Here is a 26,267-nt window from a genome sequence, read left to right on the forward strand (position 1 = left end):
AATAACAATATAACGATATGCATATAGGGATCATATGGGGGGCACACGGGATAGGGGACGTAGGGAGTTGGGATTTGGAAGTTGGAAGTGGGTTGAGTGTTGACTGCAGTTATAATTTGCAGTACTTGCCCCATGTTCCTCACAAATAAAGAGTACAAACTACTTATTCCATAACCAGTTCTTGGTGATTGATGCAAATGATTTGTTTTTATCTATTCCTTTCGCCTGATCGCCTTGCCTTTTTGCATATTTTCCTGACCGGCGCCCAAAGTGGATCCGCGTTAGGTTGCATTGCATACAATTAGATATACGCACATATATATATATATATATATATATATAGATTTGACAATTTCGACTAGGTTAGATTGCTTGTAAGCTGCTTTGGTGGCTGGGGCGGGTGCAGGCGGAGGGCAGGAAGAGAACAGGTCAGGAAACGAAGAAAACTTGCTTATAATGATTGTATCTCACAACACCGACGACAAAACGACGATAAACTACGCATAATAAATACATATATAGGTGCCAGTGCACCTATGGGAACCTATGTGCACATGGGAACATGGAACATGGGAACCTATGTCCCCCACCTATGTGCACATATGGGAATATCATAGATACGAGTAAGTATGTACACAATACGAAATAACATGTAATGCTCGTATGCAAATGTAATCGTAACAATAATGTTCTGTCGCTGCTTAACCGTAACAATTCTTCTGCTTCTGCTTCTGCGTCACAAATTCTGATATGTTTCAGTTCAAGTCTTCGGTCTAAGCTTTATCCGTATCGATAAAGATGTAAGAGATGCTATCATCTAACGCCCTTCTCTCGGGCTTTTCCAGGAGAGCGAGCTGGGAGCGCGTCGCTGTCGAGTTACTGTGCATGTGTCTCGTGTTGTAGATGTTGATGATGTTGCAACTGTGGACTGGATTGTGGTGTCTGTCTGTTGGTGCATCAATTCAACAGAGTGGAGGTGGGGGGAACAGACGCAGAAATGGACAAGTCGCTCTGGATTGGCTGATCTGGTGATGTTTGCTGCTGGTGTGGTGGGTAGGCTGCAGCGAACAGTTCGGTACAGTTCGAAAGCGTGCTTTTTGGGTCTAATAATTGGCAGAGTTGCATAATTCACGGATTCACTATAATCTATAAGAAAATATACAATACAACAACACAGAAATGGTTTGCAGACGTACAAAAGGTCTATGGGTATTTCTTTTTTGTGGGATTTTCTATGGTCTCAGCATCGAATTGGTTCGAAGCGATTTGTATTGAATGGGGAGCCCGCAATCGAGGACTCCCCATCAACTTCTATCACTGTGCTTGAATCTGAATCTGGATATGAAACTGACCCACATGGAAAAATGGTCTCCGGACCTAACTAGACTGGGGACCCGCTTCAGATCGGATCAGATCGGAAGCGATTAAACGCTAATCAGAAACGCCACGCTACACATGGCAATTTGGGCCAGAAGGTTCACTTGCAGTATCCGCATCAGACCGCCGCTCGTGGGTGAGGGACTCACATTGAGGCCGGCGCAGTGCATCTTTTCGGTGGGCATGGCCTGCACAAAGTACTCGCGGTTGTCCTGCGACATGTGGCACAGCGGCTTCTTCTTCTGCGACATTTCGTCATCCTTGTTCTTCAGGTCCTCGAGCAGCTTGGGGAACCAGGTCAATTCGCAGGAGCAGTTCAGCGGATTATCTGCAATCAATTCAGATTAGTTTTCTTTGCTGTGGTTGTGTGCTTCACAGGAGCTGGATGCCCATGACTTGCCCGTGATATCGATGATGCGTAGGGTATCAATGACCGGTTCCATGATGTCCTGGGGAATGCGCTGCAGCTTGTTATTCTGCAGATTCAGGGTCTCCAGCGAGTTTAGGCTCTCGAAGAGCACACTTGGCAGCACCTTGATTCTGAAATTGGAACGCAGAAAGGATCACAATGGGATAAGTAGGAGTATTCCGTATGTGATATCGCGCGGAAGCTTTACTCATTCTTCTGGAGGTTGAGGAACGTGAGCGAGTCGCCAAATCCGGTGAAGGCGTCATCGGCCAGGACATTAATGTTGTTGTTCCGCAAATCCAAATGGCGAAGACGGTGCAGTGGGCGCAGGTCCTCGCTGGGAATGGCATGGATCTGGTTGTCTCCTAGGCGCAGATACTGCAGGTTCTCTGAGGATCAAAAGAGGTGGAAGTTCGGAAAATATCAGAATTTTAAGTCAAGAGGAAATGGTGGTGGAAAACCTACCCTCCAAGCCCTTGAACGCATCCTTATCGATAACGCTGATCTTGTTGCCCTCCAATTCCAGAGAATTTAGCTGGGTAAGGTGTATGAAGACATTTGCAGGCACTGTGGTAATCATGTTGTGGGCCAGAATCAAGGAATCGAGGTTTACCAAGCCCTCAAAGTCACCCTCAATGATGGAGCGGATCTTATTCTCCTGTATTTCCAGCTTCTTCAGCGTGTCCAATATAGACAGGGACTTTTGGGGAACTCTGCTTAAATCATTACCACCCAGATTCAAACGCTTCAATTTTCTGCAAGTCCCAGCGATTTTAGATGCAGAACGAACACACAATCAAGGATAGATAAACTTACCCTTCCAGTCCGCGGAACGCCTCGGGGTCTATCTGGGTGATCTTGTTCTCATAGAGCGTAAGAATTTCCAGTGTTCCTAGTCCCTCGAAGGCGTTGTTGTGGATCACGGTGATTTTGTTGTGGTTCAGGTTCAAGATCAACAGGTGGAACAGATGCTGCAGTGCCTGCGAAGGCACGGTTTTCATTTGGTTCAGCGATACGTCCAGCTGTGTGAGTCCAGTGCCTGTAATGGGACATGGTAGGAGAGAATAGAGATGGTACGGTACTGAGCTTCTAAAATCTAGCTTTTTGAACCACTCACCCAAGGAACTGAGAGCATTCTCCTCGATTGTCGCCAGACTGCTGTTGTGTATGGTCAGGTGGCGAATGTCCAGGGCCAGGAAAACGAATCCCTGCAGCTTGGGCAGGTTATTGTGGCGCAACTTCAGGTAGAAAATGATGGGACTTTTGCCCTTGAGTGTGCCCATCGATTTGGTGATGTGCGCCAAGTCCGTTGTCTCGCAGAGTATGTCCAGTCCGTTCTTCTTCACCGTGCAGATGCAGGGCGAGATGTCGCCCTGCTCCGGACACACCTGCTGTTGCGGTGTGTTCTGGGACCCCGCCTGGCCCACGCCCACCACCGCCGCCAGCATCAGTAATAACGCTGCGTGGCTGAAGGGGAGCTGTAGTTGCTTCAACTGGATCATGGTGAACATCTACTGGTGGATCCCGATGTCGATGTGGATCTTGGATGTTGAGCTTTCTCTCAGAAAATTACCGTTCCCAAGGTGCGCTGGATGTTGTAAATGTTGTGGAAGTTGTGGATGATGTGCCTGCAGTGGATGCTGATGATGCTATTTACAGTGGTTGTTGCTGTATTCCTGTCGAGAAGAATGGATAGTGGAGAGTGGTCAGTGGAGAGCGGAGAGCAGAGAATGTGTGTGAATGCTCGTACGGGGACATTCATTGAAATCCGGCGCGGCAACAACAACAACAGCGAAACGCAAATTAAGCGCACAATGCGCGATTTTATTTGGGTTGTGGAATCGTGGATTAAATATAAATTGCCTGCAATTGAGCCTTACGTACAGTGGGATCGCTCCTATTGTTGCCGCCGTGCCTGGTTACGCTCGCTGTGGAAGTGGTGGCTCTCACCTAAATGGTTTGTCCGTCCGGCGACTGACAAGTGCCAAATAAACATGCCTCCAGTGCCGCCAAGATGCAACAAATTCGCTCACACTAAGCCAACAGATTAGCTCTGCCTCTGGCTCTGCTTGCTGCTGCCGCGCATCAACCCGCCTGCTCGAACCGCGCTAAACTTAAGGAGGGGCTTGGGGCGTGTGGCGTTTGGCGTGTGGGGTGGGGTGGGCTGGCGTGTGCGTAATAGCTGGCTGCGAAGTCGGTCAAATGTGTGTGTATAACGATGTAACGGAAAATCGATACTGCCACAAAGAGGTTGTTGAATGGCACAAACCAACCGTTTTGTTGTCTTCCCTCCTCGCCTTAGTTTCGTTTCGAACACACACCCGTACACGAGAACCGCACACACGCACACACACACACACACACACACACGCACGCCAAATGGAATTTGTTTGTAATTGTTGCTTCTGACTAATTCAATTCAACAGTCCGTACATATATTAAGGGGATGCTATAACTGTTCTTCGAAATCGTAGGTCGTATCCTTAAATTCCGTTACACGCACACACAGAGCAGGGAGGAACACTGGCAGTCAGGCCAGCGGGTTATCAGTGATTATTCACTGTTGTTCCTGTTGCATTATCTTTAGACTAGGTCGAGCTGTAAGCAGCAGCAGCAGCAGATTCGGATTCATATATAAGTGCGAAAATTGAATGAACCGACGAAGCGACGATCCGCGGACTTATCGTTAAAATATACCGTCTCATTTTAAAGCTATACCGTAAATATACCGACGAATTCAAGTTCTATTTTACATATTCTGATTTTGATATTCCGTGGAATATTATTAGCTAGATAGAACATTTAGCCCTGCCCACATAATTTTATCCAATTAATGAACCTATTTTCTAATTGACTGTTTTTTTTTAAACACTTGCTTTTATTGCATTTTGCGTAAAAAGAGGTTTTAGCGAAAATGGTGTGTCAACCGGTCCAAGGAGCGCCTTACCCGATTCAAGTTCGGTTATCGATACTATCGACTGGATACGAATAGAAATTGTTTGAAAGTGAATGAGCGAAAAGGATTTATATGCAATCTATTTTTTCTAAAACATCGAAGTTCGATATTCGAAAATATAATGTTGTTATGTATAAGGATAATACTTACCACACGAATGTACAAATAATGCAATGCCGTAGCTGAACCGTTGTTTGCAGCTATCGCCAGCACTTTCCACTTCGGTATCGGAAGAAATGTCTGTAAATATATAGTTATTAATTATAATTTGCCGAAGCAGCTGGATCAGGAGGTGGAGACGGTTGAGTCGAACACTTACCATATGAGGGATATGATACTCATGTATCATGATGAAAAAAGGTTCGTTCTTGAAATATGTCAAGTGAGACACGAAGTTAATTTTTCCCTCCAACATTTCCGGCCGCTTTAAATAGTGAATACATTTTCTTAACTGGTCATCCACAAATGGCACATTTTGGAATGTTTTGAAAAGATAGAATATTGGGCAGAAGTGGCGGTGGCGGCGTGGAGCAGCAGCAAAAGCAACGTTAGACGTTAGCTTCCTCCTCCCACGCTTTGCCGGCACAGGAGCCTGCGCTAACTGGTTGTTGGTACTGCATTTCCTTGTTGGCGATGCCGCAGCAGGAGGCCTGGACACTGCATCTGGTATACCCAGCGATCGTTGTTGCTTGTGGTAGCAGTGCTCGAGAGTAACTACATAGCCATTGTCTCCAAAAGCTAAAATAAGGAAAAGAAACCATGATTAAATATTGCTCCTTGCAAAGAACTGCATTTAAATACACACTTTTTGCTGCTGATGAGCTTGTCGTTGGATGTAGTACCAGCGGCTGCTGCTGGCGGGGTTCAATCGTGGCCGTCTGCTGTTCCTTGGGCTTCGGAGTGGGAGTGGAGTAACTTTGACCTGTACCGTGGCCGTATGCTGCTTCTGGAGGCTATCCACCTTCACTTCACTTCACTTGCACTTGCGCTTCGATTTGATCGGATCGGATCGAAATTGTTTTGAAATTTTCGCGTGCGCCACAGTTGAAAGTTGAAATTGAATTTGGTTTTGCAGGCCTAGTCAAGTCACGACACGACACGCACTTATCGACTGTTTTAAAAATATGGAGAGTACTATCTACTATAACGTACTCCATAAGAACGTACTATAGTATTATAAATTATATTTGTAAGATATGAATATTAGTTTATAAGATTTGAATATTAGTTTAAGATTTACTCATCGATAGTATTATAAGAAATACCAATGTACTTGTCGAGGACAAGTATCGATATGCCAACACACATTCATTCGAATACGACGATCAAGAAAGAAGAACATATAATAAAACCGTGCAATTAAAAGTTTACATATCAGGTGTGGGGTTTGCCAAAAGAAAAAAAAAAAAAAAATCTGCGATGAACTATGCAGACATAAGAGCGAAAACCAAAAGTGAACTTAGCGACCATACACCAATTACGTACAGAAGTGAAAAAAATCATGGAAGACACGCATGAGCTAGGAAATACGGAGCCAAGCGCAGTCGAGACTATGCAGGCAGACATTTTTGCAGTCCCGGTTGAGCGCGAGATAGATAGAGACAACCGTAGTGCACAACACGCAGCAAAAGCGGCGCCAGAAGAATATGGTGAAAATGTGAAGAAGGCTGGAGAAGCATTCATGCCGCGACAAGACAACGCTTGTTCGAAATTGACCATGCGATCAGATGAATACGAAGAAGAATCGCGCCGTTTGCAGCAGTTGGAACAATTGTACGTTTCTCGCAAGCGCTTAGCTGATCTCAAATTAAGCATATTGAAAATGGAGAAAGAGGCTATGGAGTTGGAAACGCCGAGAGATTGCATCGACTTGACACACATTGAGGCGTTGATGCGTCCATTTTCTGGAGATGACGACCAGGCTGTAACCAGTTGGATAAGTAACTTTGAGGACATTATGAATTTCCATGGTGTATCCGAGTCCAAATGCTGGATATTAGCGAAGCGGCTGCTAGGCGGATCGGCGAAGGCGTACATCGACCATGTGGCGCCTTTGACTTGGCAATTGATGCGAGCAGAATTGCTCAACGTCTTTGAGCAGAAAGTGACAGCGTGGGACATTGGAAAGCGACTGGAGGCACGGAAAATTGCAAATAATGAAAGCGCATTGCAATATTTCGTCGCAATGTGCAGCATAGCGTCGCAAGCAGACATGGCCACGAGCGATGTGGTCAAATTCATCGTAGAGGGACTGCAGGACAAGAAGGGCATGGCAGCATCCATGCTATATTGCAGCACACTCAACGAGTTGCGTGACAAGACGGTCACCTATGATAAGGTAAGAAGAGCTCCTGGCGTCGTAGCAATTCGTAGCGAAGGTATGACAAAGGGAAAACTAAATGTGAGTATGGCAGTTGGGCAGCAGCAAGGTGGTGGCGCAATGCGTTGCTACAACTGTCGGCAATTTGGGCACGTTATGAAGGAATGCAGTCAGCCAAAGAGACCGGATGGGGCATGTTTTAACTGTTGAAGTACCAGCCACCTATATTCGCAGTGCCCGAAACGAAAGATGGCCACTAGGGTAGCTGCAGTTCAAGATGAGGAGCGACCAGGAGAAAAAAACAACGACGACTTAGCGGCTGTCCAGTTAATCACTTTATGACTTCCGTTTGGTGAACAAAGAGGCGTCAGTATTTTTAGTCTATTTGATACAGGTAGCCCTGTAAGTTTTATTCATAAGTCTTTGATACCGAAGTCGGCTATAGTTGAAGCCTATAATGAAGTTAGGAAATACTATGGACTAGGAGGACAACCAATTCCCATATGGGGAAAATTTAAGTGCCATATTGAACTTTGCACAAAGAAATATATCGTTTTATTAAACATCGTAAATGATAACATGCTGCCTTTGCCGGTATTGTTGGGACGCGATGCCCTTAAATTTATTGAAGTCAAATTAGTTCATAAGAAAAATATCAATGCGAAGCAACACACACCATTAAGTTCGTTAAAGCGAAAAGCTATTAGTTTAACCTGCGCGTCTTTATTCACCGAACGTAAAAATAATATTAACATAAGTGTTAAGCTATTAAGCGTTTTTAACAACTGTTGCAATTTGAAGTTAATGAAAGTCGAGAGGCTGTTTATAATTCACAATTTATTTGCATATGTAAACCAACTTATCGCGTATCTACATATGGGGATGATTGGGGCGAACGATTGATGCGAGGATGTTAGTCTAATAGCTGCGACGATTAGCTCAAGACTGCCTATGCAAGGGCTGACGGGCCAAATTGCCGGGCCCTATGCAGCAAGCTTAGACGCGAGCGAGAGCGTATGATAGCCCGAGAGCGTTAGAGCTGCTCGGGGACGCTGTTAAGCCGAGTCCGAGAGATTGCGACATAAGGAGACGAAAGAATTCCGCTGCATGCGCATATGCGGTAGGAAATGATCTTTGCAGTGGGGGCATTGGAAACGTCAACACCAAAATGCATTTCCTTTGGGCCGCACCACTGGCAATAATTTAAAATATTTAAGCTGCTTGACCCGACATACTCCCCCCGTTGGAAGCCTGACTTTCAACAGCATCTTTAAGGGCAGCAGGCACAGCTCGTTGACGGCGCGCTTGGTGATTCCAGATGACGTCTTCAGCACAGCAACTCGGGCAACGCCATCTCGTCCAGGCAAAAGCTCGACCACTCTCGCCAGTGGCCACTTCATGGGAGGAAGATTCTCATCCTTGACAAGAACCAAATCTGCGACTGCTAAACTAGGCTTCGCAGTGCGCCACTTCGAGCGCTGCTGCAGTGACGTTATGTACTCCTCCTTCCACCGGGACCAAAAGAGCTGCTGAAGGTACGAAACGCGCTGCCAGCCGTCCAGGCGATCGAAATTTAGCTGCGTGACGTCAGGCTCAGCGAACGAAGCAGGAGGGCCACCATTCAAGAAATGCGCTGGAGTTAGAGCATCTAGATCGGCAGGGCTCTCTTAAATTGAAACTAAGGGTCTTGAATTAATCACTGCCGTGATGTGGCACAACAGCGTCCGCAGCTCGTCAAATCCAAGAACCGAGTTGCCTATCGCACGGTAGAAGTGGTACTTGGCCGTCTTCACTGCAGCCTCCCATAGACCACCAAAATGAGGGAGCGCGGAGGAATGAAATGCCAGTCTATAGCCTCGACCAAGCAAAAATCCAGCAGCGCCTTCTGATGGTCATCGCTGAGGACCAGGCGCTTTAATTCCATCAGCTCATTCTTAGCGCCGACAAAATTGGTTGCGTTGTCTGACCAAATTTGCCGCGGCTTCCGTCTGGTACATATGAAGCGCTTTAGTCCATGTAGAAAAGGAACTGTGGATAAGTCCTTTATAAGCTCCATATGAACAGCCTTGGTAGCGAAACAAATGAAGACGCAGACGTAGCACTTGATTGGAGCCTTGTTGCGTGCCTCCGGTTTGTAGAAAAACGGCCCACAGAAGTCCACGCCTGTGATCTCAAAGGCATGAGAACCATCGAGCCGCTCCTTTGGAAGATCCGCCATAATATGCTCCAATACCCTGGGCTTCAGTCGAAAGCATCTTACGCACTTGTTTATTGCCTTGTTTACCGTCTTCCTCCCCCCAATAGGCCAATATTGGGATCGAATTAGTCCAAGCAAAGCTCGAGGACCAGCGTGCAGATTCCGCTCATGAAAATGGGAGATTATTGCAAGAGTCAGTGGATGGCTGCTGGGCAAGATGATGGGATGACGGCCATTAAAATCCAACGAAGAGTTTTTCAGTCGACCATCTACCCTGAGAAGTCCAAACTGATCCATTAATGGCGATAACGATGCGATTGAGCTCGATGAGGAGACTGCTCCCCTTGCCCGCAGTGACTTCATGTCCTCCCATAGCTGAGTACGCTGGACTAGTCGTAGCAATACCTGTGTTCCATGTTCAATGTCTGAGACAGTGAGTCCGGGGCGCCGAATTCGGTTGCAAAACTTTTGAATGTATCCAAAAACGCGTTGCAAAGAAGCAAATGAATTCGCATACTTGAAATCAGCAATAATGTCCATGTAGGGCGATTTAACTAGAAGAGCCTTCCGACGAAGTTCAAGGGCTGGCTTATCAGGTAGCACAGTGGGTGGCCAGTCATCTGTGGAGCCGCAAAGAAATGGATGACCATGAGCCCAAAGAGGTGACTCATTCAGCTCAGTCGGATGAGCCCCTCGAGACAGAATGTCGGCTGGGTTTAAAGCTGTGGGAACATAGCGCCATTCCATTTTTTCGGTCATTTCCTGAATCGTTGACACTCTATTTGCAGCAAAAATATTACATCTTGACGGCTCGTCCCGAATCCCAGAGAGCGCAACGGCAGAATCACACCAACAGTTACACCTTCCCTTGAAGACATTCATTCCAGCTATCTCAGATATGAGCCTAGCCAGCAACTCCGCTCCACAAAGCTCCAGCTTTGGTACTGTAAGTGTCTTCAAGGGAGCCACACGAGATTTGGCACAAAGTAAGTGACTGCTGGAATGCTGACCCTTGGACACGACATAAATGCATGCACCATAAGCCTCGATGCTGGCATCGCAAAATCCGTGAATTTCCAGCGTAGAGTCTGGAAGGAGCACAAGCCGTGGAAATTCAAGTCGACGAATCTGACCAAAACTGTTGCATATTTCCTGCCACTCGGTGTTCAGTGCGACTGGAAGGCTTTCATCCCAGGACAACTTCTCTTGGCACAAACGCTGGAGAAAGATTTTGGATTTAGTAATTACGGGACCAGCTAGTCCGAGAGGATCGTAGAATCGCGCTATGGATGACAAAACAGAGCGCCTGCAGGAATTCAAAGAAGATTGAAGGGCCGAGAACGAAAATAATAGTAGATCAGAAACCGGATCCCACGCAAGTCCTAAAGTTTTAGTCACATGGCTGCCATCGTCGAACTTCAAAAATGTTTCCTTGTCCTCTTCCGGAACTCCATCCAGCACAGCAGGGACGTTCGAACACCATTTCCTCAATCTGAACTGACCTCTAGACAAAATTCCAGTAGTTTGCTCCCTAATCCGGATAGCCTCCTCCTGCGAGTTGCCTCCAGATATCAAGTCATCCACGTAGAAGTCACGGCGAAGGATTTCAGCTCCAACTGGAAACGCCATCTGCTCGTCTATTGCCAACTGATGCATCGCTCGCACAGATAGATAGGAGGCAGGCTTCGTCCCATAAGTAACGGTGTCCAATTGAAACACACGCAAGTCTTCTTCCCCGGAGTTATTCCACAGAATACACTGCAAGTTGCTATCCTCGGTCGAGACTCTTACACAACGATACATCTTACAGATATCTCCCGTAATCGCAACGGCGTATGACCGAAATCGAGCAAGAATATGAAACAGTTTGGGTTGGATTACGGGACCAGCCATTAAAACGTCGTTCAGGGAATATCCAGATGAGGTTGAAGCGGATCCATCAAAAACGACGCGAAGCTTGGTCGTGGAACTATCGTCCTTCATGACGCAATGGTGAGGCAAAAAATATCGGCAGTTGCTGATTGACTGGGTAGGAACCTGAGACATATGGCCTAAATCAAGGTACTCCTTTATAAATGCTGCATACTGAGATTTAACATCAGGGCGACGATCTAACTTTCTCTCAAGGGTCAGGAATCTACGAAGCGCTTGATTGTAAGATTCTCCAAGGAGATCCAAATTATATTTTGCTGGCAGCCGAACACAATAATCGCCTTTATGTAGTCGACGGAAATGCTGCACAAAGTGTGCTTCACAATCTAGCTCTTCTTTGGTCGACTTTATTATTGGTTCGATTCAATTTTCTACCTCCCAAAACCTCCGAAGAAGCACCTCAAGCCGATCCTCTGGACTATTATCCTCAGCAGCTACGGCCCGAGCGCGAGAGACCATCAACGAGGAACCTTTTAAACGCGAAAAACTTCAAGACACGACCCATCCCAAGCGCGTTTTCTGAATTGAAGGCAATCCTGGCAGTAGCTTGACCTGACCAACACACAGGAGCTCGAAAAACAGACTTGCGCCAATTAGCAGATCGACGCGCTGCGGCTTATAAAACTCCGGATCAGCTAGTGGTATGTTAGATGGAATGTTCCAGTTTTGAGTGTCAATTCCAAAGCTTGGCTGTCGATCGGTTATGCTAGAGGCTACAATGGCAGTGATGAGAGTTGAGTAATCCGATGAGCGAGAGTGCAGGCTAACGTTGACTGAAAATCCATCCGTGACGAAGCTAGAGTCGCCTATTCCCGAGACTGCAGTCGATGATTTCATTTTTCGAAGCTGAAGCTGATTCGCGAAACGAGAAGTTATTAGATGCAACTGGGAGCCGGAATCCAGCAACGCTCGGCAGGGAACTAAAACTCCGGAACGATTTTTGACTACGACCGTGGCCGTGGCAAGTAAAACAACACCATTCCTGAGGTCTTGGGCAATAAGGGCAGACGAGGTAGCCGCTGAAGTAGAGGGCGCAGTGGTATGCTCAGACGGCGTAGACTCAGACAGTGCAGACTGAGATGGAGTATACGGCGCTGATTTCCCTTGGACTGCGGTATCTTCAGGGCTACCAAAATGAAGGAGGGTATGGTGTCTACCCCCGCAGGTACGACAGTTGCTCGAGGTGCACTGAAGTAATCGATGCACTGTTCTGAGACAATTTATACACAACGAAAGCCGCTTGGCTTCTTTATGGCGATTTGTGGGGGACAGCGCTTTAAACTTCTGGCAGTGCTGGACCTCGTGAGCACCATCGTTGCACAGCGCGCAGCGTGCTACGGTTTGGTTCGTTGTAACCAATGTGGACCTAGAATTATTATGCTTTCTACTTCTGCCCACCTGATTGCTCAACGCATAGCTTGCCATAGAAAAGTCCATTGTCTCCAATGATCTGCATCGCTGCTCCAAGAACGAGGCCATAGATTCCCACGACGGAATTAAGTTTGCGAATGCGGGGTCGTTGAATCGTTCCTCCCACTTCTCTTGGCTCGCTGGATCCAGTTTTCGGAGAATTTCCTGCACGACGATGCATCCTGCGATCTGCTCAGTGGTGCCCAAACCCTGGAGCGCGCGCATATGTGAATTGAGCTTGTCTGAAAGCTCCCGAAGCATGACCACTGACCCAGGTTCCACAGCCTGGAGCGCCAAGATCTCATTGATGTGTGCCTGAAAGACCAATCGCCGATTATTGAATCTGTTTTCCAACAAATCTAATGCCACAGCATAATTGCCATCTGAGATTTCCAGCGACCGAACAGTCTCCAATGCCGAATCCCGCAGACAGGAACGCAAATGCTGGAGCTTTTCTATGTTTGTTAAGTCCGGATGGCTGTCGATGATGGTGGCAAACATTGATTAAAAGTCCGTCCAGTTCGTATACCCGCCGCTAAACGTCGGCAATTGTATAGGAGGCAGGGATGGTACTTGTCTACGGTGAGGTAGAAATTGCGAGCCGGAAAACTCAACCGTAGTATTTCCTCCAGCCAAGGTAGAATGAAACGGCATGCGGCCGCTACTCTTAGCCATTTCCTTCATAATCGCCGCCTTCAGCGAGCTTGCAAGTGACTCAAAAATGTCACACAAACCACTGTGAATTTCGCTTCGATCCAATTCCTCAAGCTCGCCGTGAAACATCTCAAATTTGCTGATCAACTTCTCGACTTGCTCTTGCTTTACCACGAGCATGTAGTAGTCACAGTCTGACGACTCATTCTGCCAAGCGGTAGCTAACCTTTTCATTTTCTCGCATAATTACGTTGACTTAAGCTTCAAAAAAGACACCCTGTTTTGCTCACTGGTCATTGGAATTTCGTTAGCAGCATCCATTTCCAGCTATGTACGAACTGTATATACAAAGGCGACCGGTGTAAGAAACGTTTCTTTCGGGAAGATGACCGAAAAGAGAAGCGCAAGCCAACAGCTCCGTGCACTACCGAATATGCAGGGGAGGCCGGTGTATATATGTATGGATAACTTATGTGGTCGATGACACTGGTTGAGATGGCAATTAGTTAAGATCTTTGAATGCTATATTAGTTTGTGATTGCACTGATGGATTATTTATTGCACAATCACGTCGGGGTCACCAAATGTTAAGCTATTAAGCGTTTTTAACAACTGTTGCAATTTGAAGTTAATGAAAGTCGAGAGGCTGTTTAGAATTCACAATTTATTTGCATATGTAAACCAACTTATCGCGTATGTACATATGGGGATGATTGGGGCGAACGATTGATGCGAGGATGTTAGTCTAATAGCTGCGACGATTAGCTCAAGACTGCCCATGCAAGGGCTGACGGGCCAAATTGCCGGGCCCTATGCAGCAAGCTTAGACGCGAGCGAGAGCGTATGATAGCCCGAGAGCGTTAGAGCTGCTCGGGGACGCTGTTAAGCCGAGTCCGAGAGATTGCGACATAAGGAGACGAAAGAATTCCGCTGCATGCGCATATGCGGTAGCAAATGATCTTTGCATTGGAAACGACAACACCAAAATGCATTTCCTTTGGGCCGCACCACTGGCAATAATTTAAAATATTTAAGCTGCTTGACCCGACAATAAGACTATATGATAAATTAGATAGTAATCAATCAGAAAGAAGCGAGCTAATCAAACGTTCTAATCCATTTAAAAATCAGACACAAGAAAACTCAAGGAATGACAAAATCGCCATCGAGAATATGAATCAAGGCGACGAATTCAGTAACTTTTGTGCGTCGGTAGAGATTGATGAAGAGGAACATATTAACGTAGGTTTCGAATTTGGCCCCACTCTTGCAGAAAAGTGTAGGGAAGTTATTAAGACATACTATTTACACAAAGAATTTGACTTTAAAGCACCACCAAAGTATCAGATGCAGATTCGTGTAACAGAAACAACACCATTTCATTGTACTCCGCGTCGTTTATCCTACCATGAGAGAGAGAAAGTAGCTGAAATAGTAGATGATCTGTTAGAAAAGTAAGTAATCCGTTAGTGAGTTAGTCTCCTTATGCTTCCCCGTTGGTCCTAGTAAAAAACGAGGGGAAACGTTGTGAGTTGCTGCGGACACCGCAACTCTACAGTTATACCCGATACTTAGTCAGTATGGCTCTCCTCCGGCAGCCGCCGCTAATATTGAACGACACGACAAAGAATGCGTGCGAGAGAGACAGAAAATCAGTCTGAGCGTGACGTCGGGCGCTGCGTAGCCACTGCAAATTGATTTCTTGCTTTTGGCTACAAAAATGATCCGATCTGATCCAGATTCAGCAATCTGATAGATATGGTCATTATCTATGATTCTGCGTTTTTAGTTTTCTCGAATGTGCAATATTGTGGATGCAACAGATTTTCGTTCTTTGTGGAGGCGGAAGGGGGTGGGGCGAAATTCTGAGATATACGTTTTATAGTGAGATCTAACAGGAATGCGGATACTAAATTTGGTTACTCTAGCCTTAATAGTCTCTGAGATTTGTGGATGCCCCAGATTTTCGTCCTTTGCGGGGGCGGAAGGGGGTGTGGCGAAATTTGGACACGAAACGGTCAAGGTCCGATATCACAGGAGTGTGGATACCAAATTTGGTTGCTCTGGCTCTTATAGGTTCTGAGATCCTTGAACTCATATTTTGCAATTGGCAAAACCGACTGTACGATTTCAACGAAAGTACAAAATTGTACGATTAGACCTAGACAAATAGCTAACCATAAATAGGTTAAGATTTCCCAGCCACCTAAAGAAATAAACGATAATATGCTCTAAATATAAATATGTGACATGCACTACTGACCTAAATAAATATACAACGGACAGCTGCATGCATTTGTGTACATACACTGTTAAGATATTTACGGCACTATCATAAAACACATTCTGGATGACCTGCATGTGGTCAAATCACACACCATCTGCATGATAACCATTGTGACCGTCATAAATATGACCCTTGGAATATTCCACTGTTGGATTTGTAGTAATTGCTTAGTCCTAAATAGAGATAACACATATCCCTAGCAATATGATACTCAGAGCTAATTAAACATACCTAAGATCCTAAGTAAACAATCATACTCATAGAAATTGTATATAAACCTTGCATTTTACCAAATAAAATCAGTACGAAAGAAAACTCTGACGTATTCACATCTCCGAAGCCCAATTTGTTCAAGTACCGATTGCGGCGACCATTTGTTACTGGTACATGAACCGGTAGCATACATACATAACATTTTCAGCATACGATTGTCATATTGACAATCACCAGAATCAAGTGAATCTACATCAACAGATTCATTTGATTTGTTCATTTGGTGACCCCGACGTGATGAATTGACATTCACCACAAAATCAAGAGAATCTACATCAATAGATTCATTTGATTTACTCATTTGGTGACCCCGACGTGATGAATTGACATTCACCACAAAATCAAGTGAATCTACATCAACAGATTCATTTGATTTGTTCATTTGGTGACCCCCGACTTTTGGACACTTAACCGTTCATCTGGATTTTGTTCCCGATTTGGAACTTGGATTTAGTTGGAAAATCCTACATAATTGGTCAACTTGGCGACCAATTTACATACATACAACAACACTCACAGTTGTGATTTAAAACCTTCGGTGAAGGAAAACGTAATTGGAGTTATTTGGATCTAACTCAACCATCACAGTCAACTTGGCGACTAAGGTTGAATTGGAAATAAGAATTCCAGTGTCATAAATATTTATTGAGATACTTTGACCATCTTCGTGGTTGTGAGTAGAGGCACAACCAGTCATAGTGACAAACAAATTACCTCCATCGGGTCAAAGTATTAAAATAAATAAAATAAAATGGCATCATCAAGCATTAATGTTATGCTAGACAGGCAGCTTGCCACAGGCGAAGAGATTCAGAGCCTGGTACGAAATTATAAAAAGGATTCTGCTGAAAGGAAGCAGAAACCAGAATATTTTAAATCCCGCATTGAGAACATATCAAAGCTCTGGGACGCATTTTCAATGGAGGAATGTAATATCAAAAAAATAACTCAAAACTCAAAAATTGAGCACAGTTATTTCTCTAACGAATATTTCAAACACACAAAAGAGTTGGTCGTCAGATATAAAGACGAATTTACAAAGCAGTTAGCTGCACTAGAAATGGATATAGATACAGGATCCATTACATCTATGGAGAGTGAGCCTGAAATAGAGCCCATGATCCGAGAACAAAAGGTGCTGCTTGAAAGTCTAGAGCGCATCATGAACAGAATGACGAATGAGACGCGAAAGGACTTCAAACCAATAATAATCAAATATTGGGATGAGATTAGAGCGATCCATATTCAAATTTATAAAAAATGCATTGATCCTGTGAAAATGGGATATAACATTAACAATTACATTGCAGCTGAAGATGCAGTATTAACAGTCCAAACAATGACTGAAGCAGACGCTGTTCAACAAATTATCGCTGCTCCACATATGCATAATACATTACCCCTGCCTAAGGTTGCTATCCCTAAATTTGATGGTGACTACTTAAAATGGCAACAATTTCATGACATTTTTAAGCAAATGATTCATGAAGCATCGGTACCCGTCATTCAGAAGATGTGGTATTTAAAAACCAATGTTACGGGAGAAGCGGAAAATTTAATACGCCATCTTTCGCTAACAGAAAATAATTACACAACGGCATGGAACATGCTTCAAGAGCGTTTCAGCAACAAAAGAGTGCTTAGTAACGCATTAATTCAAAAATTATTGGATCAACCAAGCACTTCCAATGATGCAAAGTCCATTAAGGCTTTGCACAATAATGTAAAGGAAACATTATCAGCACTCAATAACATAAATATAGAGACAGCTGGATGGGATCCATTATCAGCACTCAATAACATAAATATAGAGACAGCTGGATGGGATCCGATTCTTCTATGTATTTTGACAAAAAAGTTAGATCGTCAGACTCACACTTTGTATGAACAATCCATACAAAGTACAAAGAAATTACAGCCTTTGAGCGAGTTAATGAAATTTCTCGAACAAAGGTTCCTTACCTTGGAAGCCATTGGATGGGAAAAAACAAAGAAACCCATCACATGTGCCTCAGCAGGAACTGAAAGTCAGTATGTCTGCTATTTTTGTGAAAAGCCAAATCACGCTATTTACAAATGCACGCAGTTTTTAAAAAAAAAACTGTCGCAGAGAGGTTAAATTGGGTTCAAAAGAACCAACTTTGCGTCAAGTGTTTCAAACGCGATCACACTGCAAAGAATTGCCAAAGAAGAGATTGTGTTAAGTGCAATAAAGGACACAACACTCTACTACATTAGGAAATCAAGTCTGAAGCCAAAACTGCAGCATCAGCAAATAGTAGTCAAAACACTTATGTATTACTAGCTACTGCTCTTGTTACAATAAAAGGCAACAATGGACAAATGGGTGAATTTAGAGCCCTACTTGATTCAGGCTCTCAAGTCAATGTGATTTCTGAAAGAGCATTGAAAATATTAGATCTGAAAGTCACAAAATCAGAACTACAAATAACTGGAATTGGCGGACGAACACAAACGTCAAAAGCAAGAGTCAATGTTATGCTTACTTCACAAGATAACAAGTTTAATACAAGACTAGAAGCAATAGTATTGACACACATAGTGGCAGATCAACCAGCACAGTCAATTGATACGTCTCGTTGGAAGCTTCCGAAAAATATCACTTTGGCGGATCCCAACTTTGACAAGACTGGAAGAATAGACATACTATTGGGAGCAGAACATTACTTCGAAATCATGCAAGACAAGCATGTATCAATTGGAAAAGGATTGCCCAGGCTACAGGAAACGAAACTAGGCTGGATAGTGGCTGGCAAGCTAAGACAGGAGTCAAAGAGCCAAAGCACGTGTGCAGTTTTGACTGAGGAGGACAAGGTGGATCAGCAAATCTCCAAGTTTTGGGAATTGGATTCATTCCCGAGCAACACACCATGCTTATCCCCTCTAGAGAAGCGATGTGAGCAATATTTTTCTCAAAATATTCAAATGGCATGTGACAAGAAATTCATTGTCAGACTTCCATTTTTGGAAGATGCTTCTTCCCTAGGGGAGAGCCGTGATTTGGCTACACGTCGACTTTTTTGCCTGGAAAAACGACTGTCACGAGATCCGGAAACCAAGGCAAGCTATGTGCAATTCATGAAAGAATATGAGGCACTTGGGCATATGAAGGAAATGCACACTAAGGAAATAGCACGATCACGTTATTTTATTCCACATCACTGTGTGATGAAACCTGACAGCTCTACAACAAAATTGAGAGTTGTCTTTGATGCTTCTGCTGTTACGTCGTCCGGCAAATCACTCAACGATTTGATGCATAAAGGTCCGACTGTGCAAAGTTCGATATTTTCAATATTGCTTCGATTCCGGATGCACAAATATGTATTTACGGCAGACATCGAAAAAATGTATCGTTAGATCTGGGTCAATCCTGAGGACCAGTACTATCAAACAATTGTATGGCGAAATGATCCATCAGAAGATCTGAGATATTACAGACTCAAAACTGTAACATACGGAACTAAGGCAGCTCCATATTTAGCCACAAAATGCCTACAATATCTTGCTCAAAAGGGCAAGAGAGAATACCCGGCTGGAGCTGATGCACTAGAAAAGGATTTCTATGTGGATGATTGCTTAACAGGAGCAGATTCCATACCAGAGGCCCTCCAGAAACAGAAGGAACTTAACCAACTCCTACAAAATTCTGGATTTAAGGTGAGAAATCGATGGCAAGCAGTGTCAAAGTTGAAGCACTCATTCTGGACACAATGGTCCAATGAATATCTTCAGCAGTTGCAACAGCGTCAAAAGTGGAGGAAGTCTTCGGCTAACATTAAGGAAGGAACATTAGTAATACTAAAGGAAGACAATACACCAGTATTACAATGGCCACTAGGAAGAATCATTCGATTGTTTCATGGCAAGGACAATTTTGTACGAGTGGTGGAAGTAAAAACGGCAAAGGGGATTTTCAAACGAGAGATCCAACATGTAGCTCCACTATTCAACGAAGAGGAACCCACACATAAACATCCGATAGATGATCCATCAGAAAACGAAGAATCATCCGAGGACAGACAGCCTAGGAAAAGGAAACAGCCGAATAAATTGTCGTTAACCATGACAATGTTTGTAATGTTGTTGCTGGTACCGTTAGCGATGGCACAGTCAATCAACATAACCCAGTTTGGATCAAAACCGGGTATATACTTTGAAAGAGTAGGAACCAGCCAACTTGCGACAACTGATTGGACCATCATTGTCTATTACAATTTAAAGCCCTATTGGAAAGACATGAACACATTCACCATGGGGACTACAAAAATTGGACATCTATGCACACAACTTCAACTAGTAGACGCATGCACCAGTATGTATCAGCACTTCAAACATATAGAAGAGGACCTGCAAGCTGAAAATACACTAATAGCAAGAACACGGAGGCAAAGGGCACCGCTGGACATCATTGGAAACATCGCAAGCAGTCTATTTGGCGTATTAGATTCAACATATGCCCGAGAAATGTCGGAAACTATAGCAAAGGTTAAGGATAACGAAGATCACCTATTAACCTTGCTTAAAAATCAAACATCATTGATTGACTCTACAATCAATGTGATAAAACGGGATGAAATCTCAAATTCCAAACGATTAAGTCGAATTGAGGATTTCATCACCGAGTCAAAGGGAAGGGCTGATCATTTTAGCGCCTTTCAATGGTACACTACGTTGTCTACTCAGTTGACTCTATTATCTGCAAATCTTCAACGAATGCAAGCAGAGATCATCAATGTCTTGACAGATATCCGGCACAATACAATTAGCCCTATGCTAATATCCCCCGACAACTTAAGGAACAACTGGAGCAGATACGGGATCATTTAAGGCCAGGACAAGCACTTCCAGTAACTCCCGACAATATGCTCATGGTGTACCAGATGATGAAAGCAGAAGGCACTATAATAGAGGATCATGCAATTATCAAGGTTACATTTCCATTAGTCTCAGTAAACGAACTGGAAATATACAAATTGACAGCGATTCCGGTGCCAAATAAAAATGGGATAAGCATGTTTGAAATAAAAACACCATATATGGCAATCAATAGTCACCGAGACGAATTCGTTGAACTATCAGAGACTGAATTCAAAACCTGTCATCAAAGAGCAAACAATGACTTTGTTTGCTATAATAAACAAACAATGTTCTCAGCCGAAACAAGTTGTGAATTACAAATGTTTCACAACAAAACGGACTCATCATGTCACCTAGTCAACACAAAAAAATCATTTTTATGGTTGAGCATGCATAAAAGAAATCGATGGATTTTTGCAACAAAGTCATCATTAAAGCTATCAGCGGTATGTGCAGATGGCATTTCGGATATTAAGCTACAACACTCAGGAATATTGATCGCCGAACCTGGATGCATCATTCGGAATTCGCTAATGACTTTCACAAGTCAGAGCACATTGGAAACTACTCTGCAGTTATCATACGCTCGGTTTGGAGATAGTGATCTCAACGAAACATCAACTGAACGTTCTACAAAGAAGGTTTCAAGGAACAATGAAAAACTGAACTACGAGGAGCTGTATCAAATGGAAACGAATCTGCTACCACCTAAAAGTTTCAAGTTACCCCACAATCTTGAAACCATTGATCATCATCATATTGCCATCTACATTGCACTGCTCTTCATCATGATCATTGTAATGATTCATCTGGTTAAAAGGTGGTACACAACAAGACTCCCTTCTCAGCAGAGACATACACTTAGCTCATCAGCTAGTGAAGAAAACGCACCAAGGCATCCGTTCACAATCAATATTGATGATGGTTGAGCATACTATGTTCAACGGCCGGGAGGATGTACGATTTCAACGAAAGTACAAAATTGTACGATTAGACCTAGACAAATAGCTAACCATAAATAGGTTAAGATTTCCCAGCCACCTAAAGAAATAAACGATAATATGCTCTAAATATAAATATGTGACATGCACTACTGACGTAAATAAATATACAACGGACAGCTGCATGCATTTGTGTACATACACTGTTAAGATATTTACGGCACTATCATAAAACACATTCTGGATGACCTGCATGTGGTCAAATCACACACCATCTGCATGATAACCATTGTGACCGTCATAAATATGACCCTTGGAATATTCCACTGTTGGATTTGTAGTAATTGCTTAGTCCTAAATAGAGAAAACACATTTACCTAGCAATATGATACTCAGAGCTAATTAAACATACCTAAGATCCTAAGTAAACAATCATACTCATAGAAATTGTATATAAACCTTGCATTTTACCAAATAAAATCAGTACGAAAGAAAACTCTGACGTATTCACATCTCCGAAGCCCAATTTGTTCAAGTACCGATTGCGGCGACCATTTGTTACTGGTACATGAACCGGTAGCATACATACATAACATTTTCAGCATACGATTGTCATATTGACAATCACACAAAATCAAGTGAATCTACATCAACAGATTCATTAATTTATTCACCGACCATGAAACCTGTGTGTTAGAGAGAGACAGAGCGAGAAAGAATGAAATTGTTTTCTTGATTCTGGCTATAATAATTATACGATCTGGTTGAGATTTTACACTCTAGAACATATAGTCATTCTCTACGACTCTGCGTTTATGGTTTTATCGTATCTTTAAAAATGTGGATGCCACAGATTTTCGTCCTTTGTGGGGGCGGAAGTGGTCGGGGCGAAGTTTTGAAATATTTTTGTAGCAGTGACATATCACAGAAGTCTGGATCCAAAACATCGTTGCTCTAGCTCTTATAGTCTTTGAGCACTAGGCGCTGAAGGGGACGGACAGACAGACGGACAGACGGACGGACGGACAGACGGACGGACGGACGGACGGACGGACGGACGGACGGACGGACGGACGGACGGACAGACGGACAGACAGACAGGGCTCAATCGACTCGGCTATTGATGCTGATCAAGAATATATATACTTTATGGGGTCGGAAACGATTCCTTCTGGACGTTACACACATCCACTTTTACCACAAATCTAATATACCCCAATACTCATTTTGAGTATCGGGTATAAAAAATCAGGAGAACTTCGAATGTGTGTCGATTACCGTGGTCTGAACAAACGAATTGTTAAAGATAATTTCCCATTGCCCCTTATTGAGGACTGTCTTGAGTTTTTCGAAAACAAGTGCTGTTTTTCCATTATAGATTTGAAAAGTGGGTATCATCAAATAGGCGTAGAAGAAAAATCAGTTCCGTATACATCGTTTGTGACACCGCAAGGACAGTATGAGTACTTGAGAATGCCCTTTGGGTTAAAAAATGGATCCGCTATTTTTCAGAGATTTATTTCGGAGCTCTTGAGAAATACTTTACATACACTTTATTAGGAACAAAAGCATTGTAGTGTACATGGATGATATATTAGTAGCGACTAAAACAGTTGAAGAACACATGGATATATTAAAAAGACTATGCATTCGGTTTAGCGAGCAAAATTTAAAGATAAATCTAAAAAAGTGTAGGTTTGTCAATCGAAACATCGATTTCCTGGGGTATAAAGTTAATCAAAACGGAATAGTTCCTAGTGATTCCCATATTGAGGCCTTGAAAAAATACCCAGTCCCTTAAAATGTAAAAGCACTGCACTCATGCTTGGGATTCTTTTCGTATTTTCGACGTTTCATGTTGTCATTTGCGACGACAGCTAAGCCCTTGGTGCAGTTGTTAAAAGAAGGTGGCCCGTTTCCCATGAATAGAGAACAGGTGAAGACGTTTGAAACTCTTAAGAATGCGTTGGCAAATCCTCCGGTATTAGCCATTTTTAGCCCAAATAGAGAAACGGAATTACATACAGACGCAAGTTCATACGGTTATGGCGCAATACTGATGCAAAGACAAGATGATGGGAAGATGCACCCTGTGTCCTATTATTCCGGCAAAACAACAGAAAGAGAATCACGTTATCATAGTTTCGAACTAGATAAATTGGCTATAATTTATGCATTGAGGCGTTTTAGAGCATATTTGGAGCATAGGTCCTTCAAAATAATCACGGATTGTAATTCGTTAGTACAGACGTTAACCAGAAAGTCAATTAGTCCTAAGATAGCACGGTGGTCCCTAGAGTTAGAGAACTATGATTACTCCATTATGCACAGACCTGGAGCCAGTATGGCGCACGTTGATGCGCTGAGCAGACAAGATCAAGTGACGAATATGTTAGAGGATGGTTATAGAGTCAAATACGGTTTAGAAAAGTCTAATTTAGAAAAAGATGAGAGTAGAAAGCAATATACAAGGAATAGTGTAAGTAGAGACAACCCTGGTAGTGAGCATAGAGTTACCTTAGAGAACCCTGTGATTAAGTGTAGAGAATTAAATATCAGTAGAGAGCGTAGTAGTACCGTACAGAACCTGCGATTGAGTGTGGAGAATCAAGTTCAGTAGGAAGTAGATTGGGAAATAGGTGGAAGTCTGATAATAGAGAGAACCTTGGTAGTGATTGTAGAGATAACATAGAGAATAGTGAATATAGGGAAGAGGATGGATCGAAGATTGAAATTAGAGATTTGAGCCAATGTAGAGGAAGCGTTAACCATGTGGTGGGGGGAGTAAAGTACATTAGTAATAGGAATTCAGATAAAGAGAAAAAATGTGTTGAGGATACAGTAGAGAGGGACAAGTTAGAGTTTCAGGAGGAAAGATTACTAAAATCATTGATAGTTGCGGTAGTTGGTGCAACGCCAGAATATGTTGATTTGATATTGCAAACAGAACAGATGCGAGACAAGGAAGTAGTTAGGATTCGAAAAATGCTAGAGGATGGAATTGAAGTAGATTTTGAAATGATAGATGGTATTGTTCACAAGAGGAGTTGTGAAAACAAACTATGTTTCTATGTACCAATGTGTATGGAAGAGCAGTTGATAAGGCGGTCACACGAAAAACTGGGACATCTGGCCGCAGAGAAGTGCGTGAGTGACCTTTTGAGGACCTACTGGTTTCCGTCAATGAGAAGTAAAGTGGCAAGGTTCATCAGAAACTGTCTACCGTGTATACTACACTCGATGCCTAAAACAATCCATAACAGAACGCTCCATAGTATCCCAAAGTCGTGTGTTCCTTTTCATACCCTACATGTTGATCATTTGGGTCCGTTGCCGAGTATTAGATCTAAGCGAAAACATCTCCTTGTGGTAATAGATGCATTCACTAAGTTTGTCAAATTGTTCCCGGTTAATAGTACCAGCACGCGGGAAGCGAAGGATGCCTTAAATAAATATTTTGATTTCTATAGTCGCCCTACTAGGATAATATCAGATCGTGGGACCTGTTTCACCTCGTTAGAGTTCTCTAGTTTTCTGCAGGAGAGAGGGATAGAGCACATTAAGGTAGCTACAGGAGCACCGCAGGCGAATGGCCAAGTGGAGCGGGTGAATCGTGTTCTTACTGCTATGTTAGGAAAACTGTCAGAGCCCCTTGAGCAAGCCGATTGGTATAGGTTGATGAGCAAGGTAGAGCACGCCATTAATAACTCCGTTAACAGCAGTACGAAAAAGACACCTAGCACATTGTCATTTGGAATACCCCAGAAAGGACCCGTTGTAGATGAATTAACCGAATACCTAGAGGAGAAGTTAGCGTCAGAACTTAGAGAGTTGGAAACTATAAGAGAAATAGCAAGTGAGAACATACGGTTGTCGCAGAAAAGAAATGAGAAGATGTAGTGGAGGTGGTTTCTGTCCATGGGACTATGGTGGTGACTATGTAGCAGTCCGGCATGTGGACACAACACCGGGGATCAATAAGAAGTTCGCACCAAAGTATCGAGGACCGTACAGGATCAATAGAGTATTGGATAATGATCGTTATGAGGTTGTCGACATTGAGGACTGTCAGTTGACGCAAATGCCATTCCGAAGTATACTAGAACCAGCAAGGCTTAAACCCTGGGTAGAGTGTAAGGATAAAACCATGGTCTCATGTTGTTAATCGATGAAATAGTATGTTAAGTAAGACAATACCGAATAAGAAATGTTTAACCAACTGTATGGCTTAGTGTGTAGATCGTGGGCGATCTGTAGTCAGGTTGCCCGAATGTAAGATATGAATATTAGTTTATAAGATTTGAATATTAGTTTAAGATTTACTCATCGATAGCATTATAAGAAATACCAATGTACTCGATATATCGATACTTGTCGAGGACAAGTATCGATATGCCAACACACATTCATTCGAATACGACGATCAAGAAAGAAGAACATATAATAAAACCGTGCTATTAAAAGTTAACATATTAATCAATTAATTGATTATTATTAATATAATATATAATATATATATATTTTATAAAAATATTCTTTCGATACTATTGAATCGATTCTGTCAACGATTCTGCAGCCCTAGGCAAAAGATCCGTTATGTTTTGGCGTCGCCGCGGAAAAAAATTGTGAC

General features: G+C 43.3%; 1 protein-coding gene across 4 annotated transcripts; it reads right to left on the reverse strand.

Moving 5' to 3' along the window:
- Positions 1–594: 594 nt before the first annotated feature.
- LOC117192006 (leucine-rich repeat-containing protein 70-like) lies at positions 595–4,430 on the reverse strand. 4 transcript variants are annotated; one of them, XR_004474144.1, is made up of 8 exons: positions 3,737–4,429; positions 2,904–3,462; positions 2,603–2,825; positions 2,252–2,541; positions 1,995–2,175; positions 1,778–1,917; positions 1,353–1,705; positions 595–1,146 (listed from the first exon to the last, which is right to left on the reverse strand). XR_004474144.1 is itself a non-coding variant. In XM_033396730.1 (8 exons), the coding sequence occupies exons 2-8, from the start codon at positions 3,295–3,297 to the stop codon at positions 1,129–1,131; spliced, it is 1,425 nt and encodes a 474-aa protein (XP_033252621.1). In that variant the 5' UTR covers positions 3,298–3,462; positions 3,737–4,430; the 3' UTR covers positions 595–1,128. The 4 variants fall into 4 exon arrangements, 3 of the variants coding, with proteins under 3 accessions (XP_033252621.1, XP_033252619.1, XP_033252620.1); XM_033396730.1 differs by having other exon boundaries at positions 1,527–1,705; positions 3,737–4,430; XM_033396728.1 differs by having other exon boundaries at positions 595–1,705.
- Between the last annotated feature and the right edge of the window lie 21,837 nt (positions 4,431–26,267).

Source organism: Drosophila miranda (assembly GCF_003369915.1).
Source record: "Drosophila miranda strain MSH22 chromosome Y unlocalized genomic scaffold, D.miranda_PacBio2.1 Contig_Y1_pilon, whole genome shotgun sequence".
In the NCBI taxonomy this organism is placed as follows: Eukaryota; Metazoa; Arthropoda; class Insecta; order Diptera; family Drosophilidae; genus Drosophila; species Drosophila miranda.